The following is a 16,453-nucleotide window of genomic DNA, read 5'->3' on the forward strand; positions in this document are numbered from 1 at the left end:
CTGTGTCTCTTTCTGTGTGTGTGTGTGTGTGTGTGTGTGTGTGTGTGTGTGTGTGTGTGTGTGTGTGTGTGTGTGTGTGTGTGTGTGTGTGTGTGTGTGTGTGTGTGTGTGTCTGTGTGTGTGTGTGTGGGGGGGATCCTATCTGTGGATTGGGTTTGTCTGTGTCTCTTTCTGTGTGTGTGTGTGTGTGTGTGTGTGTGTGTGTGTGTGTGTGTGTGTGTGTGTGTGTGTGTGTGTGTGTGTGTGTGTGTGTGTGTGTGTGTGTGTGTGTCTGTGTGTGTGTGTGTGTGTGTGTGTGTGTGTGTGTGTGTGTGTGTGTGTGTGTGTGTGTGTGTGTGTGTGTGTGTCTGTGTGTGTGTGTCTGTGTGTGTGTCTGTGTGTGTGGGGGGGATCCTACCTGTGGATTTGGGTTTGTCGTTGTCCGAGGCCAGCCGGCAGTTGCGGCGGGTCAGGGCCGTTCCACCCTCCTTGGAGCTCATGGTGTCTGACGTTAGACCCCCCACCCATGCACTGCTGGGAGACAATAACAACCCCAATGAACAACAAGATCACAAGCTTACTTTAACTGCTGACCCCCCCCCACACACACACACACACACACACACACACACACACACACAACAAACACAGCACAAACCACCACAACAACAACCTCAACCACAACAACAACACAATCGAAAACAAAATGAATGAAATAGAAAACATCGAATCAATATCACTCAAGTGCGAATGTGAGTATAATATTACATTTGAGAGTAGCACACTGACGATACAAAGGTTACAACACAAGCTAGCATCAAGTCAACCGCATTCTGAAAGGGTTTTCTGCCTTTCGTAAGAGTCCTCCGCAACAAAGTTGACATCAGACACCCTAACCACTTTAGTCCACTTTTAATAAAGCATAGGCTACTCATTATACATTTAAGATTAAATATGGACATATATCCATGATATTTGCCATCGCACCGGTGAGCTCTATGAATAACTGTAGTGGCTGCCCTAAACAACAGGTACAGTTGTGTATAGCTCAGTAACAACGCCGTAGTATGTGTGAGCCGATCAGCAGAGATGTGCTCATTCTTTCACTTAAAGTCGTTACACTCAGTGGAGACATGGTTTACCATGTTGAACAAAACATGTGGTACACACAGAGGCTTATCTTGCTCATATTTGGCTGCACAGTTGCGTTCATTTACTCATGACAGGAGTAACCCTGATCTAGTGACAACATCGGATGTGTACAAACGTCCAGCAATCCAACGATGGGACAGCAGCTTAGTTATCAGTGTGGTGAAACACATTCAGCAACAACAGCATAACGACACACTACACTGCGATCAAGAGTGAGCTAGGCTATCCGTGCAGCTCCTTCTGTAGCTGCATCCAGTCCTTAGCCCGGGTCCCTTGGACTGCATTGGCCTGACATCATGAAGGCATGCACGGGTAACGAACACACGTTTAACGGCATCTACAAGGATTGAATTGGTGCAAATCTCCATTGCATTGCATTGCAGTGCATTGCATTGCAAGTGGCAGCATAGCATCGCTAGCTCGCTGGCTAATGTGACTCAGTTGTGGATAATAACAACAGTGGGACGCCTTGGTAATAACAACACTTACTGCTTCCTTCTGTGATATGTCTCTCTCTTTATGTCTCTGTCCCCGACGGGTCACCGTGTCCACGTCTTTGGTTTATTTCAGGGTGAATGGTCTGGATGTGTTACACCGGCTCCAAGCTGTGTGTGTGTGTGTACGTGTGTCTATGTGTGTTTCCACCAGCTAGTCTTTTAAACCCTCCTCTCTGTGGTCTCTGGTTCCATTCCCACGTCACGGAGCGTCGGCGGGTTCAAACCCCGCCGCGGCCCGGGCGCGAACTGGATGGGGGGGTTCGTCATGGGGTCGTGAGTCAGCTCGGATGGGCTCCAACTCTTCTTAAGAGTCCTTAAATGTGCGTTTTAACACTTTCACACTTTTTTTTTTTGTTTCTGTCAATAGGCAACACTCTAAATCTGTAACGTTGTTTTTTTTAACTATAGTTGTATCCCCCTCAGAACGATGCAAATAGAATAGCAAAGCCTATAAATACAATATAACATAACATTATATAGAAGTTACTAGAGTGAGCAATCAATTATAATAAATAAGCTAATGGATAATAATGGAATAGAATTGAATACAAAATAATATAATAGAGAATTATTTTTTCGAAGATACAATGAAATAGAACAAAACAGCATAGAATACAAACGAAAACACACAATAAGTGGGTAACTAGTGTGTTACAATGGCCTTATAACATGGAGCCTACAGCAGACATGAGACGGGCTTGCCTCCATGATGACTTTAAACATCAGCTCTAATATAGCAATAGGAGGAGTTAGATATTACATGCTATAAAGATATAACATTTAATATATACAAATGTTTTCCTAGACTTTATTCAGGAGGCGCATCATCTCCCCCCAGATGACCAGCCAATGACAAGGTGAGCAACAGCGCCCTCTGGTGGCTGCTGCTCGTCCAACCATTGAACCGGTTAGCAACAGCGCTCTCTGGTGGCCGCGGCCGAGCAATGCTTAACGTTATTTCCGACGGTTGAAACTTTGAAGTAAATCAACAGAACCAGACAAGCCTACCGAGTTGGTGAGTTGGTGGTCTGGTCTTAGGGAAACTTTCCTCAACCTGTCGTGGTGCTCAAATCATGGTGGGGCTTATTTACTGTTGGGTTTATTTACGTTAAACAGAAATCTACAAGGTTACATAATATAACGGAAAACGGCGGTACCTACCTAAAGATATCGCGATATAGGATTCAGAAGTCACGTCCCGCGGGCCTCCAGTTTAGTCGCCTCTCATTGGCTAAGGTTATTTTTTTCTTCTTACACCTTCTACAGTTCATACCATCCTGCATACGGTATGTCTTGGGATAATGTGCTTTTATTATATTGTAAAACAATGCTCTTGGTGTTTCCGAAAATACAATTTATCATTCTCTTTTACATTGTTGAGGTCCATTTTGTGTTCATAAATGATAACCACTCGACACAGATATAAAATATATTCCTTTAAATAATGGCGCACCCCCGTGAAGTGATGGTCTCTTCCACTGCTCATTCGCTCACTGTAGGTCAACCTTCTTCTGGCTAGCTTCGCTGTATATAGGATATCGGCGCATGTGTTCATTGATCATAGTTCTGGTGATCAGACTTCGGCGACCACTGAACGACTTATTTAAATAGTTTCCTTCAACAATCAAATCTGTAACATGATCCGTGTGAGGTCGACTCTTGTCTGTTCGTGGAGGGGGTAGGTACCTGTTGTTATAACCTCTTCGTTGACTCTCATATGTCATTTGCAACATGGGGGGGGGGTTTAATGTTTCAGCCGATTGGTAATAATGTAATGTTTACAGACAGCTTGTTATACGGCCTGCTACTGGTGCTGGCATGACTCAGGTCCCATGGTCAAATGTCACATAATACGGATCAACTTTGAGTGTGTTTCCCTGAATGTTATGCAATGCTTTACATAGGCTGTCTTGCAGTAAGCTGGCATGTGCACACGTACAGTAACGTTGTATAGTTAATTAACCAATTAAAGGCTACTGCGAAACCTATATCAAGATGTTCAAGCAAGCAAATGCATGCATTTTCTGGAAGTATTGCATCCAAAAGCAAAGCCATCCTTAGTGAATGAAATGTTCCTTTCGCTGCTTGGCCAGCTGTTAAAACAATTGCTCAGGGAAACCACTATACACCAAATCTCGATCTCTTTATTATCTCTGACACAGCGGTGTCCATGAGCCCTGAAACCAAAACAAAAGTCCCCGCCTGTCCTTGGGAATCGAACCCATATGCGCATGTTAATGTGCATTGAAAGTGGAGTTTTTGGAATAAATCCTTATCAGTTAAATACGAGAATGCGCCTCCTACCCACAACTGCTATCAAAGCTGTAACCTTAAGTTGACAAAGTTGAGACCCATAGTTAATCATACATGGAGGACAGAAGGGTGGCAGTGAAGGCCAGCGGTGGGACATTGTTGCAGTTCCATACGTCCTTAAAATACTTAAATACTACTTAAAACCATCCTTGGTACATCCCGACAAAATGGTGTGTTGTTGATAATGTTGCGGTGTGTGTGTACACCTGTTTTAAGTGGCAACCAATTCATCAATGTTTAATTGTGGATACATTATGGAATACTATTTTTTCCATGCACTGTATTATTTTTCTAATATCAACATGGAGATGACTTTCGTTTGGGGATTCCATTGGAATCCAACGTTTCTGGAAAACGGGAGATTCAAGTTAGAACTAGTTTGGTCTCAACCTGTTTATTTATTAAAAGAGTCCAAACTCCTCCTGCCGGTTGAAAGGTTTTCGTGGTCTAAGGTAATCCCATTCAGTACAATTAAAACCTCTGGTGGAATTCTCTAATTCCTGCTCCCTGAGCCCCAACCACACAGACCGCTGAGGGAGTGTCAGAAGATTACATTTCGATGCCGGGACACGTTATAATGTCGATCATACCAACAGTTGGTTTGAGTCCTGTTTTGAAACGGATCTGTGTCTTTGTGTTCTAAGGTTCCGGACGTTTCCACGGGCAGCCGTGGAGGTGAAGAATGAGCCGATCCTGGGCTTCAAGGAGGGCAGTGTGGAGAGGAAGGATCTTCTCAAGGTCTGTTTACCCCCACAAATGAACACTCAAACTCCTGGAGGCGTTAAGGTTTACCGACGCCACTGAGGCTTACTTCGGTGTGGAATGGTTGCCGTAGATACACCGTGGGTGTCTTTCATTTACATTTATAATCGTGGCTTTTAGCAGTCGCTTTCATCCAAAGCGACTTCCAATCAGTACATTTGTCAGAAGAAGAGAAACAATATATCGCTGTCGGTACAGAAAGGATGTTCATAGAAACAAGTGCCAAGCACTAACCATCACTAGGTTAACCCATTCCCCGCATACAACAAAGATAGCTAGGATAAGATGCTACACAATGCTGAGTACTTTTTTTAAGTGCCAGGTTCAGGACGTACAAACATACAATAAGTGAGTACATTAAGTGCCACGGCGTATGTACGCATCTACGATGGTGCCTTTACATTCATGGTTCTGCGTGACCTGGCAAAAGCAGCTGATTCAGTGACATTTGATCTGTAATATGTAAAGATAATGGGCTTGTATAAACTAATGTAAACCGAAACCACCTCAGCTAGTAAAGTAAGCATAGGAAACATAGCAGGAAGGACAAAGGGGCTGGAGAGCTATGGGGTTACCCATAGCTCGGTGGGCTACGACAGAAACCTAGAGACCAGAGCATACCTAGCGTCGCTATTCAACGCAGCCTAATTCAGCCTTCACCGCTTGGAATCCAGCACTTTCCTTTCCTTTTGTCGCGTGCTTATCAGACAACACTCTGATAGCCGGTATGTTATCTGAGATGCTTCCTCACTAAGTGATCGCTCCTGTCTCCCTCTCTCCAGGCGCTGAGCGAGCTGAAGGGAAAGACGGAGGAGATTCCTTGTGTGGTTGGAGACGAACGTGTGTGGACCAAAGATGTTAGATACCAGTTATCGGTGAGACGGGGTAGCCTGCCAATCTCCACTGTAAACGATCGCTCCATTTAGCGCACAAATATTGATACTTCGAAGGCGTGGATATCGACGTTCAAATATGCATGTTAAGGATTAAAGGTTAATTTCTCCATTTGCATGCAGGCATCGAAAGACAAACAATAAAATGAACGTATCAATTACTGTTTCTGTTTTGTTACGATGGGATTACTTCTAAATTGTCTGTTAATTATGTGTTTTTAATTCACAGCCCTTTGACCATTCGCACAAGGTGGCCAAGTTCTGCTACGCTGACAAGGTGATTGTTTTTAGTATTCGATGTTCAAACATTGTAAATCCTTACAGACTCCAGGTGACCTCTGGTCGTGGTAGAGGGCATCTCGGGGCAACTCTGGGATGGGAGACAGTGAGGTCAGGAGGTCATTCAGATCTTAAGGTCACAGCGTCCTAACCCCAAACACTAGAGAAAGTGATGGGAACGTCATAGTTCATGCTATGAAATATAACGGTACAGTTGAAATAAAATAGGGTTTAAAGACTAGATAAATTATTAATAAAAGATCTATATTGCTTCATGAACTTTGCCTGAATGGACTCTGAACTTATTATTTTAGGTTTTGCTTCCTTGTTGTGCTTTATTTTTCTAAATAGAGTAATGAGTTTGTTTTAACTGTTTAGTGACTTGCAAATGGAAAACGGATCACAGCCCGGCCCTAATGCCTTTCCATTGGTTGGTGCTGGAGATAACCGAGCGCTCGTACAAATGAGCGTTCCCATGCTGTCTGTGCTGGGCTCCCACCACAGAGCGCTAATGCTAATGCTAACTCCCAGCCCTGTCGCTGATCCGTCCTGGTTTCCACCCACAGGACCTGCTCAACAGAGCCATCCTGGCGTCGGTGGCTGCGCGGCGGGAGTGGGACCTGAAGCCGGTCTGTGACCGCGCCCAGATCCTCTTCAAGGCCGCCGACGTCATCAGCGGACCCAAGAGGGCCGAGATCCTGGCCAAGACCATGATCGGCCAGGTGAAGACCGGGGCATAGGGGGGCCGACGCTGGGGGCGAGTGGAGGGCGGTCTTCACTGGCAGTCAGCTCCTCAGCTCCTGCTGTTACCCTGAATGTTGTCATACCAAAACTGTAGCTACACTTTTAATTATATCTACCTTATGTCTTATTCGTATCATACTTTATGCAATGCCTCAACGTAACACTTTCTAAGGCATCATGGGAAATTCTATCTGAATACGATTTAAAATCACAGTGTCTCTTCAGATAAGCTGGTAGGCTCTCTCTCTCTCTCTCTCTCTCTCTCTCTCTCTCTCTCTCTCTCTCTCTCTCTCTCTCTCTCTTTCTTTCTTTCTTTCTTTCTTTCTTTCTTTCTTTCTTTCTTTCTTTCTTTCTTTCTTTCTTTCTTTCTTTCTTTCTTTCTTTCTTTCTTTCTTTCTTTCTTTCTTTCTTTCTTTCTTTCTTTCTTTCTTTCTTTCTTTCTTTCTTTCTTTCTTTCTTTCTTTTCCCCACCCCCCAAGGCTATGTCTCTGTCTCTCCCCCCCCCCTCCCCAGTCTAACTCTCTCTCTCCCCCCCTCCCCAGTCTAACTCTCTCTCTCCCCCCCCCAGTCTAACTCTCTCTCTCCCCCCCCTCCCCAGTCTAACTCTCTCTCTCCCCCCCCCCCCCCCAGGGTAAGACGGTGGTGCAGGCGGAGATCGACGCGGCTCCTGAGCTCATCGACTTCTTCCGCTTCAACGCCAAGCACGCCGTCGAGCTGCAGGACGAGCAGCCGCTGGACGCCGACGGCAGCACCAACACCATGCTGTACCGCGGCCTGGAGGTCAGAGGTCACCCCCCGCTCGCCGAGCCGACCTCCTGTCAACGGGCTGGTCTTAAGGGCTGATTATGGTCACGCAACGCAGGGACCACGCAAACGCTTCAACGCAGTCGTGAACCTGTTTTGGTTCTGCGTCGGGTTTTAGTGAGCGGACCAATCACAGCCCTCGCTGCTGCGTCGCCTCGACAGAAGGTTACAATTTTTGGGAGGAGCACGTCCGGCCCTGGCGGTGGACACAAGGAGGGTCCGCAAGGACGTAAGGCGTCCGTAACCCCCCTTGCGTTGCGTGAACGTGGGACCATAATCAGCCCTTAACAATCCGTCAGGGATTTAAACCGTTTCAATTAAAATGTGTGTTTCTCTCTCGGCCGATCTTGCAGAAGTGAATTGATGTTAAGTTATGGAACAGGGCACATAATGACATCAATGACCCTACTGCTCTTTTCCCCAGTTGATCTCTGTTTAAAACGGACTACTGTTGTCATATAGGCCTATATAATATATCATTAATTCAATCTATAATGGATAATAACTTTTGACAGTTTACCTGTTTGTCAAACTAAATCCTCAAAGTGTTACTAAATCATTGTGCAGTATTACATTATCCTTCTTTTAAGGGCAATACTTATCACAAGGGAAGGAAAGATCTTCGTCAAAGCTACCTAGGAAGTGCGGAGCAGTTGTCAGTGCTGCCATATCAGTCCAACCCAAATGGCTGTTTCGCTGAACGTGGTTGCCTATACATTATGTTCATACTGTGTATTATTGTGTGTTTCTCCTTTTTCACCAACGCTGTCAGGGTTTCGTGGCTGCGGTGTCCCCCTTCAACTTCACTGCTATTGGTGGAAATCTGGCCGGCACCCCTACTGTAATGGTGAGGTCAAAGGTTAATTGACAACCGCAATTAAGTGGTCTTGCAACGTAAAGAATCCACATCCACCGTTACAGTGTATGAAACAATAATCATTTCAAATCATCCTCTTGTTTTAATATCCATCAGTGGCTTCCTCTCATGTATCCATATCAATGTACTCTTCTTGTTTGCATCGTGTGTGGTTCCCAGGGTAACGTGGTTCTGTGGAAGCCTAGCGACACAGCCATGTCGGCTAGCTACGCCGTGTACAACGTGCTGCGCGACTGCGGCCTGCCGCCCGACATCATCCAGTTCGTCCCGTCGGACGGCCCCGTGTTCGGGGACACCGTCACCTCCTCGGAGCACCTGGCCGGCATCAACTTCACCGGCAGCGTCCCGTAAGACCCCCTCCAAACGCAGACGGCTCTCCAGGAATATGTGCTATATCGCTCACCGATTGGTGGACGTAAGGCCTTGGAAACGCCTTAATCTCTCCCGGAGTGTGCGTACTGTGTGGCTCACCGTTTGGTCGATGCATTCATCGAACGCGGCTCATGGTGCAATGGTTGCCGTCCTACATTCCTAGCCTGAGTGGCCCCGCTGGGAATCGAATTCTCAAGCCTCGCTCTACCTGTTGAGCGACGAATGACCACTTTGCGTAATGATTGTTTGTGTTTGTATTCTTGTGTGTGCGTTTGTAGTACAGACGTCAGTGTCTCCATGTGTGTTTTTGTGTAAAATTGTGACTAGATGAGATAATTGAATGGCTATCGGTACTTTTGTTGTTATTGTCTATGTAGAGATATTTTTATTGGGTTAGCAGTTATCTATATTTTTTATTCTACTATTTCCTGTACTTGCTGCTGTGGCGCCTACATTTACGGCACGGGGCGGGTTAACATCTTCTCTTATCTTCTCTTTCCCCCTGCAGGACCTTCAAGCGGCTCTGGAAGCAGGTGGCTCAGAACCTGGACATCTACAAGAACTTCCCTCGGGTGGCTGGAGGTGAGCTGGAACCGCCGACAAACCAAGACGTCCACGTTCCGAAATGAGGAAACCACTTAACAACCAAGAAGTCCACATTCCAAACCAATAAGAGCCCATTACGTAACCAGTTTACTTCAGCACTTGTTTGGTGCTTCCTTGCATTTTGATTTTAAGAATCTATTTTTGCAGGTAGATATCTGTGTGCTACATCGTCATGGACATGCAGACAACAAACTCAGACACGCGTGCCATTGCACTGTTGTTAATCTTGGCATGTTAGCATCACCATGTTAGCATGACCACGCCATCCCCTGTTGGCGTGTTGTCTATACTACAATATGCTGTGCATCACCCATGGGTGCTACACACTGGTGGTGGTGAGTTAGGTCCCCCCCTTCACTGTAAGCGTCTTTGGGTCATTGAAAAGCGCTATATAAATATAATGGATTTATTATTATTAATATCGGTGCGTATGTTCGCATGGCAGCATGCGTGCGTCTCTAACCCGACCCTTCGCTGCCGTGCCCCTCCCAGAGTGCGGCGGTAAGAACTTCCACTTCGTCCACGCCTCGGCGGACGTCCAGAGCGTGGTGAACGGGACCATCCGCTCGGCGTTCGAGTACGGCGGGCAGAAGTGCTCGGCCTGCTCCCGGATGTACGTCCCGCAGTCCCTCTGGCCCCAGATCAGAGACGGGCTGCTGGAGGTCCACAAGCAGATCAAAGTGGGCAACGTAAGAACGACGGAGACGTTATTCACCTTTTATTGTTCAGAGTGCAACACTCGGGACTTTAGGTCAGTTTTGAGGTTGCCTTGTAAAGTTAGTTTGACGTCCCTAATTTTGCATCATATCATGGAATATATACTGGACCAAACATGTTTTTTCACACTTTTAGCCTTGCTAGCAAGTACTCTTCAAGTATCTCTAACAACCGGCTCACACGTTTCTGTAATTCATTGTTGACGCGTGTTAAAGTTTATTTTTTGACGTTGGTTTTCCCCACAGCCCGTGGAAGACTTCAGCACCTTCTTCTCAGCTGTGATCGATGAAAAGGTACAGACAAGCGTCACTCAAAACGTGCACGCTAAAAGACTCAACAGTTACAGACGTGGGCTGAGACTCGTGTCTTCAGGTGTTTTTTCCTGCCTGCTCTGTGAACGTAAACCAAGTGTTTTACGGTCTGACTCCTCGGTCCCTGCAGTCCTTCGCCCGCATCAAGAAGTGGCTGGACCACGCCCGGTCCTCCGCCGACCTCACCGTCATCGCCGGGGGCAACTGTGACGACCGGAGGGGCTACTTTGTGGAGCCCACTATCATCCAGGTCAAGGATCCTCGGGACCCCCTCATGAGCGAGGTGAGAAACGCACGTCTCTGCTCAGATAAGGGCTCATTAGTCGGTTGGCCCGCGGTTTATTGAGCCAGTACTTTATTACAGTTGGGGCCTTTTCCATTTCACAGTCCGGTACCGTAGACTGTCAAAGAATATGCAAGTAGCGTCAACTTCTCCCATTGGTTTGCACATTTTCTTTTACCATTTCTGGAGTTATATTTTCCTTCTACGGACAATTCATTTTTCGAAAGTCATAATGTTGTCTGGTGTTCTGCATCCAACCACCACAAACCCACACACCGTTAGCAGAACTACATGTTCCTCCTGCCAGGGCTTCACAAACACTTAGTCATGGCTGCTGCCTGTACGTTACACATGGGAATCTGACCCTTGACCTTCACTGCTTTGGCTTTAGAATGCACAAGAACGACGCTCAAAGGTTTTCAGGAAAAGTTCTGTTTGGATGACAAAGAACTAGGCTACCATCTAGTATAACGCCTGCTACCTTTTTTGTTTTAATGTGTTAGTTAAATATTTGCTGACACTTTTTGAATTGTATTAGTTTTGTCTTTAACCGGTGTAGGCTTGTGCTAGCAAGGCAATACCGTGAGGCTTTTGCCCCGTTGAGCTAGATCTACATCACTGACTCCAGCTGGGCTCTGTGTTTTGTTAGCTCAGATCCCTCTGTTTCTCACCATGCATGGCCGACCACAGCCAGGCCTGCTTACATTGGGTTTCAAATGTAAATGTTTAACCTACACTTTTTCGAAAACCCTGACATGTCTGCTAATGTAAACATGTTTAGGTCAGTTTGGCTGGTTGAATTGGGTCCTTCTTCACAAAACACAAGGCGAGCTTCCTTGTTATATCGGCTGCTGAGCACCAGTTATGTTTCGTCTCTGATAGGAGATCTTTGGGCCCGTTCTGTCGGTGTACGTCTATCCTGACAACGACTACAAGGAGGTTCTGACTCTGGTGGACACCACCTCCCCCTTCGCCCTGACCGGGGCGGTGTTCGCTCAGGACAAGTAAGTCCACCCCGGTTAAAGAGGTGCATTCACACCATGTTCACATTCACACCATGGCAACACGCTTGGTTCACACACCCGGTTCGGGTAAGTAGGACACGTTGTTAGAGGTGCATTCACACCCGGTTCACACCATGGCAACACGCTCGGTTCACACACCAGGTTTGTTCACACTAGTTCAGCGGAGTTGAACTAGTTTATTGAATTGCACTTAAAAAATAGTCCTTAGCATTGTGTAGCATCTCATCCTAGCTATCTTTTGTTGTGTACGGGGAATAGGTTAACCTAGCGGTTGTTAGTGCTTGGCACTTGGTTCTATGAACATCCTTACTGGGCCGAGTAAGTCGCTTTGGGTGAAAAGCGTCTGCTAAACGCCCGTGATGTTAATGTGAACGAATTGTGTGTTCCCTTGTGACAGGAATGTGGTCGCAGAGGCGGCCAAAGCTTTGAGGAACGCGGCGGGGAACTACTACGTCAACGACAAGTCCACGGGCTCCGTCGTGGCCCAGCAGCCGTTCGGGGGCGCCAGAGCTTCAGGTACAGGGGGGGGGCCTCCCCTCCTCCGATTGGTTCACGGGCAGAGGGAGGACCACTGGGAGGTCAAAGCCGTTGAGCTCAATGTGGCATGTGGGTCAGTGACTTCGACACACCGGGGTACTGTGGTTAGCGGGGAGAAGTCGACTGGATTTGGAGCGTGGATTCGGGTACATTGGAACTGCACATGACGGCGTACTGGGTTGGATCCCCGATGTCCACACACAGCCTGGCCCGTAGACATTCTTCACCCAGATGCCCATTCCTGATCTTAAATTACTGAGCAAAAATCACTGTTGCTTGCCGTGTCTGCAAAATGGTAAAATATATGACGAGCCCTCGTGAATGCATCTTTCTTTCTGGATACTTTTAAACAAATTGGTGTAGGGCTGAACGTTTAATCTAATTCAAATCGAAATCGCGATGTGATAGAACGCGGTATGCAAATCTAAAAGGCTGCGATTAAAAGAAAAGTTATTTGTTACCATTAATGACTGGAAATCAGTACGATTCATTTATTTTTATTTTGCAATTCAATAGTTAAATAAAGAAGTTTATAATATAAATTAATCTCAACATATTGGCCTGGCCTAAAGGAAAGAGCTGTTTCTATGTTGACTGCTTCCAATGTTGTGTTGGTCATACTAAAGAATGATTTTATTTTTTTTGTGAATAATACGCAACATAAGGAACTTAATAAATTATAAAAATCGCACATTAAATCGCGATCGCAACATTGGTCAAAATAATCGCAATTCGATTATTTCCCCAAATCGTTCAGCCCTGAGTTGGTGTTACTGGCAGCTGCCCTCTCAACCAGACACAAACCTAGAACACCCAGGTTAAGCCAACCATACTTGTATTACACGTTTATCAAAATTACATTATCAACAGTGCAGATTCACGTTGAAGGCCAACCCCTCAGCGCTAACTGTGTAAAGGGATAAACTAACTTTTCCTATCATCCTAACCTGTCCCACAAGCAGTACACATCCCAGACACATACTATGACCATGTCCAAATGAATGTCTGTCCTTGATTGATTGATGATTGATGATTGATTGATTGATTGATTGATTGATGATTGATTGATTTATGTATTGGTTCTCCTTCCTCCCCAAGGAACCAACGACAAGCCGGGCGGCCGTCACTACGTGCTGAGATGGACGTCGCCGCAGGTCGTCAAGGAGACCTTCGCCCCGCTGAAGGAGTGGAAGTACCCCTACATGAGCTGAGCTGGGCGCGTCCCAGACCCTCTCCCCGTCCCTCTCCCCGTCCTCACTCCCTCCCGCCCTCCGTCCATGGTCCCCGGTTCGATTCCCTCGTCAGCGGTAAAGAGGCTCTGAGATTTGTCACTGAAAGGCCATCAGAATGAGTTGAGATGAAGACGCTTCACAGACTCTTCTTCTTCTTCTTCTGTCATCAGAGCGTTTCTTTGTGGTCGCCCGTCCACCAACGAGCTTGGACTGAACTATGTTGAAACGGGGGTTGCGCAATTCTATATTTTTAGCTGTTTTGAAATGGAAACTGGAGGCACCGGTCGGCTCTGTTGGCACCCCTCAGAATCTCAGGGTTCGTCGCCCTGGTTACAGTTTTTATTCAAGCGTTTGAGGTTTGATCACCGGTGGAATTAGTTCAAGACATACCTCTTGGAGACATACCTCTTTTAAATTAAACATATTTTAGCCGTATGAAACAAAAACAAAGTTCTTCATAGGAACATAATAATTAACCATAAAAATTATGAATAGAAACCCCAAATATGTATTTTTTTTAATCCTGATAAAACAAGCCATTGTGATGTTGAGCGTTTGCATGTAAACGTAAAACCTTAATGTAACATTGGCCAACTGCTCATCCGTCCAGATTACCTTGGTTCGGTTTTAAAGTCGTTTGTTTGTCTCTTGTTTGGTTTTTCGCCATTGCATCCAGAAGGCTAACGATACGCTAGTTAACCTAGCTAACACTTGCTATATAACAACAACTGTAATGCTAACGATAGCCTCCCACGTAGGATATGCACTTCCTGTTGACCTCCAGAGCTAAGAGGTATGCTGCTATCCATTTGGATGGTACGCTGGTACGAACGACCAGCTTCAGCGAGAGCGTGACGTATTTCCCTTGCTCCAGCCTTCCAGTTTGTCATTTGTGTTTCTGTCGAGCCGATTGTTCTGCTGGGAACTTGTTACAATTGGTGCTTCTAACTAACTGCACTTTCAAATGAGACATAATGTCTCATTTGAGTGAATTCTTTGATCGGATCAACAAATCTGGAAAATAATAGTTTTGTTTATTTTCCAGGAAGGAGGGGGATGGCGAGGAGTGTGTTTTCCTCAACGATACTTTTGTGCGTTTTAATCTTTTGTCTATAATATAGCAAAACAGATTTTATCGTCTTCAAAATGTGCCTGTGTTTGCCACACACTGTAAAATAATTTAGGGCAGAATGTTTTTGATAATAGCCTATTAAATTATTAGTTAATGATACGCCTCTATCTGGAGTTTTATTTAAGGGTTCTTATAACATGACATCATTGAACTGTCGAGTTCACCCAACAAGACTGGATCTGGAACTATTCTGGGGCCTGGGGAAACATATTTTCTGACAAAGATAAAAATAAATACAAAATCCTTATGACCACGCATTTTTGGTGTCACAACCCTTTAAACAACCCTTTAAACACCACACACTCAGCTTTCATTAGTCAATTCCTTGGTGTGAATCCTGAAGGCAGTGTCTGTATATAAAATACAGGACCGCTACTTCAACTTAAAAAAAAAAAAAAAAAAAGGTCTTAAATTTGCCATCAAATATCTAACTTATGAAGCACCAACCACACCTATACCTTAAAGCAAGTTTGGACAGCACTGACCAAACAACCCATTACACCCGCTGGTGGCCATCCACTAGAGGGCGATATGGAGTCCGCTCCTGGTTTTCGATCAATTATATTGTGAGCAGCCTATAATTAATGTTGTGCAATAATATGGCTAATAAAAGGCCTAATTTAGCATGTTGGATTAATAATGCATTTAGTTGATTATCTAAAAATAGCTAATATTTGAGTAATTTGTGAAAAGTGGCACAGCTATACCATCGTCAGGATGCACAGTCGTTTTTAACACAAGACACCAAGTTTAAGCGCATTAACAAAAGGTTAAATCAAAAGTGATTCTCTCACTCTGAAAAGCTCATCAAAATGCTGCTGTGTTGTCATATCAAGGTGATGAACTCTGGCCAAAGCAAGTGGGGGCTGCTGAACCATCTGGACTCCCTATCACACAGCAATGAGATGGACCTTTCTTCCATTAAACAGGGTTCTGCTCATAAACATTGCCATACACACAACTTATAGTAAGAGTGAAAGTCAAGTCCCCTACGGTGGGTGTGCCCCCCTCTCGCTCTCCCCCTGATGAAGGCTAGCGCTGCTGCTGAAAGAGTCTTCATTGTTGTCATAATTCTTCTCATGAAACAGAACGTGGTAAGAGTGTGGTAAACCAGTGAGGAATCCTCCCCCAACCCAGTAATGTACTCTAGTACTCTCGCATAGTGAGGAAGCACGCCATGAAATCCAAATTGTTATTAAGAATGCTGAACAGATATTTTTAGAACAGATTTTTCTCATTTTCGACCGCTTATCCGGGGTCGGGTCGCGGGGGGAGCAGCTCAAGCAGGGGGCCCCAGACTTCCCTTTCCCGGGCCACATTGACCAGCTCTGACGGGGGGATCCCGAGGCGTTCCCAGGCCAGTGTTGAGATATAATCTCTCCACCTAGTCCTGGGTCTTCCCCGAGGTCTCCTCCCCACTGGACGTGCCTGAAACACCTCCCAAGGAAGGCGCCCAGTGGGCATCCTTACCAGATGCCCGAAACCACCTCAGCTGACTCCTTTCTAAGTAAAGGAGCAGCGGCTCTAATCCGAGTTCCTCACGGATGGCTGAGCTTCTCACCCTATCCCTAAGGGAGACGCCCGCCACCCTTCTGAGAAAACTCATCTCGGCCGCTTGTACCCGCGATCTCGTCCTTTCGGTCATCACCCAGCCCTCATGACCATAGGTGAGGATTGGAACGAAGATCGACCGGTAGATCGAGAGCTTTGCCTTGCGGCTCAGCTCTCTTTTCGTTACAACGGTGCGGTAAAGCGAACGCAATACCGCCCCCGCTGCTCCGATTCTCCGGCCAATCTCACGCTCCATAGTAGGCCTACCCTCACTCGCGAACAAGACCCCGAGGTACTTGAACTCCTTCACTTGGGCTAAGGACTCATTTCCTACCCGGAGTTCCTGCTAAGAGTCATGGCCTCAGATTTAGCGGTGCTGATCCTCAT

General features: G+C 46.0%; 2 protein-coding genes across 3 annotated transcripts in view; one reads left to right on the forward strand and one right to left on the reverse strand.

Moving 5' to 3' along the window:
- LOC132470778 (E3 ubiquitin-protein ligase RNF123) overlaps positions 1–1,841 on the reverse strand; it is a 125,757-nt gene extending 123,916 nt beyond the window's left edge. Inside the window, 2 exon segments of the mRNA XM_060069647.1 lie at positions 398–513; positions 1,621–1,841. Coding sequence (XP_059925630.1) covers positions 398–479 — 82 coding nt within the window. The 5' untranslated portion in view covers positions 480–513; positions 1,621–1,841.
- Positions 1,842–3,125: 1,284 nt separating this feature from the next.
- On the forward strand, positions 3,126–14,614 carry aldh4a1 (aldehyde dehydrogenase 4 family, member A1). 2 transcript variants are annotated; one of them, XR_009528707.1, is made up of 16 exons: positions 3,138–3,306; positions 4,586–4,679; positions 5,486–5,578; positions 5,826–5,873; positions 6,442–6,597; positions 7,250–7,399; positions 8,196–8,270; positions 8,460–8,647; positions 9,181–9,254; positions 9,771–9,967; positions 10,241–10,288; positions 10,437–10,589; positions 11,472–11,593; positions 12,012–12,130; positions 13,250–13,458; positions 13,490–14,614. XR_009528707.1 is itself a non-coding variant. In XM_060069642.1 (15 exons), the coding sequence occupies exons 1-15, from the start codon at positions 3,266–3,268 to the stop codon at positions 13,360–13,362; spliced, it is 1,671 nt and encodes a 556-aa protein (XP_059925625.1). In that variant the 5' UTR covers positions 3,126–3,265; the 3' UTR covers positions 13,363–14,614. The 2 variants fall into 2 exon arrangements, 1 of the variants encoding a protein (XP_059925625.1); XM_060069642.1 differs by having other exon boundaries at positions 3,126–3,306; positions 13,250–14,614.
- The last annotated feature ends 1,839 nt before the right edge of the window (positions 14,615–16,453 follow it).

Source organism: Gadus macrocephalus, chromosome 13 (assembly GCF_031168955.1).
Source record: "Gadus macrocephalus chromosome 13, ASM3116895v1".
Classification (NCBI taxonomy): Eukaryota; Metazoa; Chordata; class Actinopteri; order Gadiformes; family Gadidae; genus Gadus; species Gadus macrocephalus.

Bases quoted from the DNA above. Each gene is read 5' to 3' on its own strand.
- aldh4a1 (XM_060069642.1), top strand. From the start codon at position 3,266: ATGATCCGTGTGAGGTCGACTCTTGTCTGTTCGTGGAGGGG. The intron at 7,400-8,195 runs GTCAGAGGTCAC...CAACGCTGTCAG, and splicing joins TGCTGTACCGCGGCCTGGAG to GGTTTCGTGGCTGCGGTGTC. The intron at 8,271-8,459 runs GTGAGGTCAAAG...TGTGGTTCCCAG, and splicing joins CCGGCACCCCTACTGTAATG to GGTAACGTGGTTCTGTGGAA.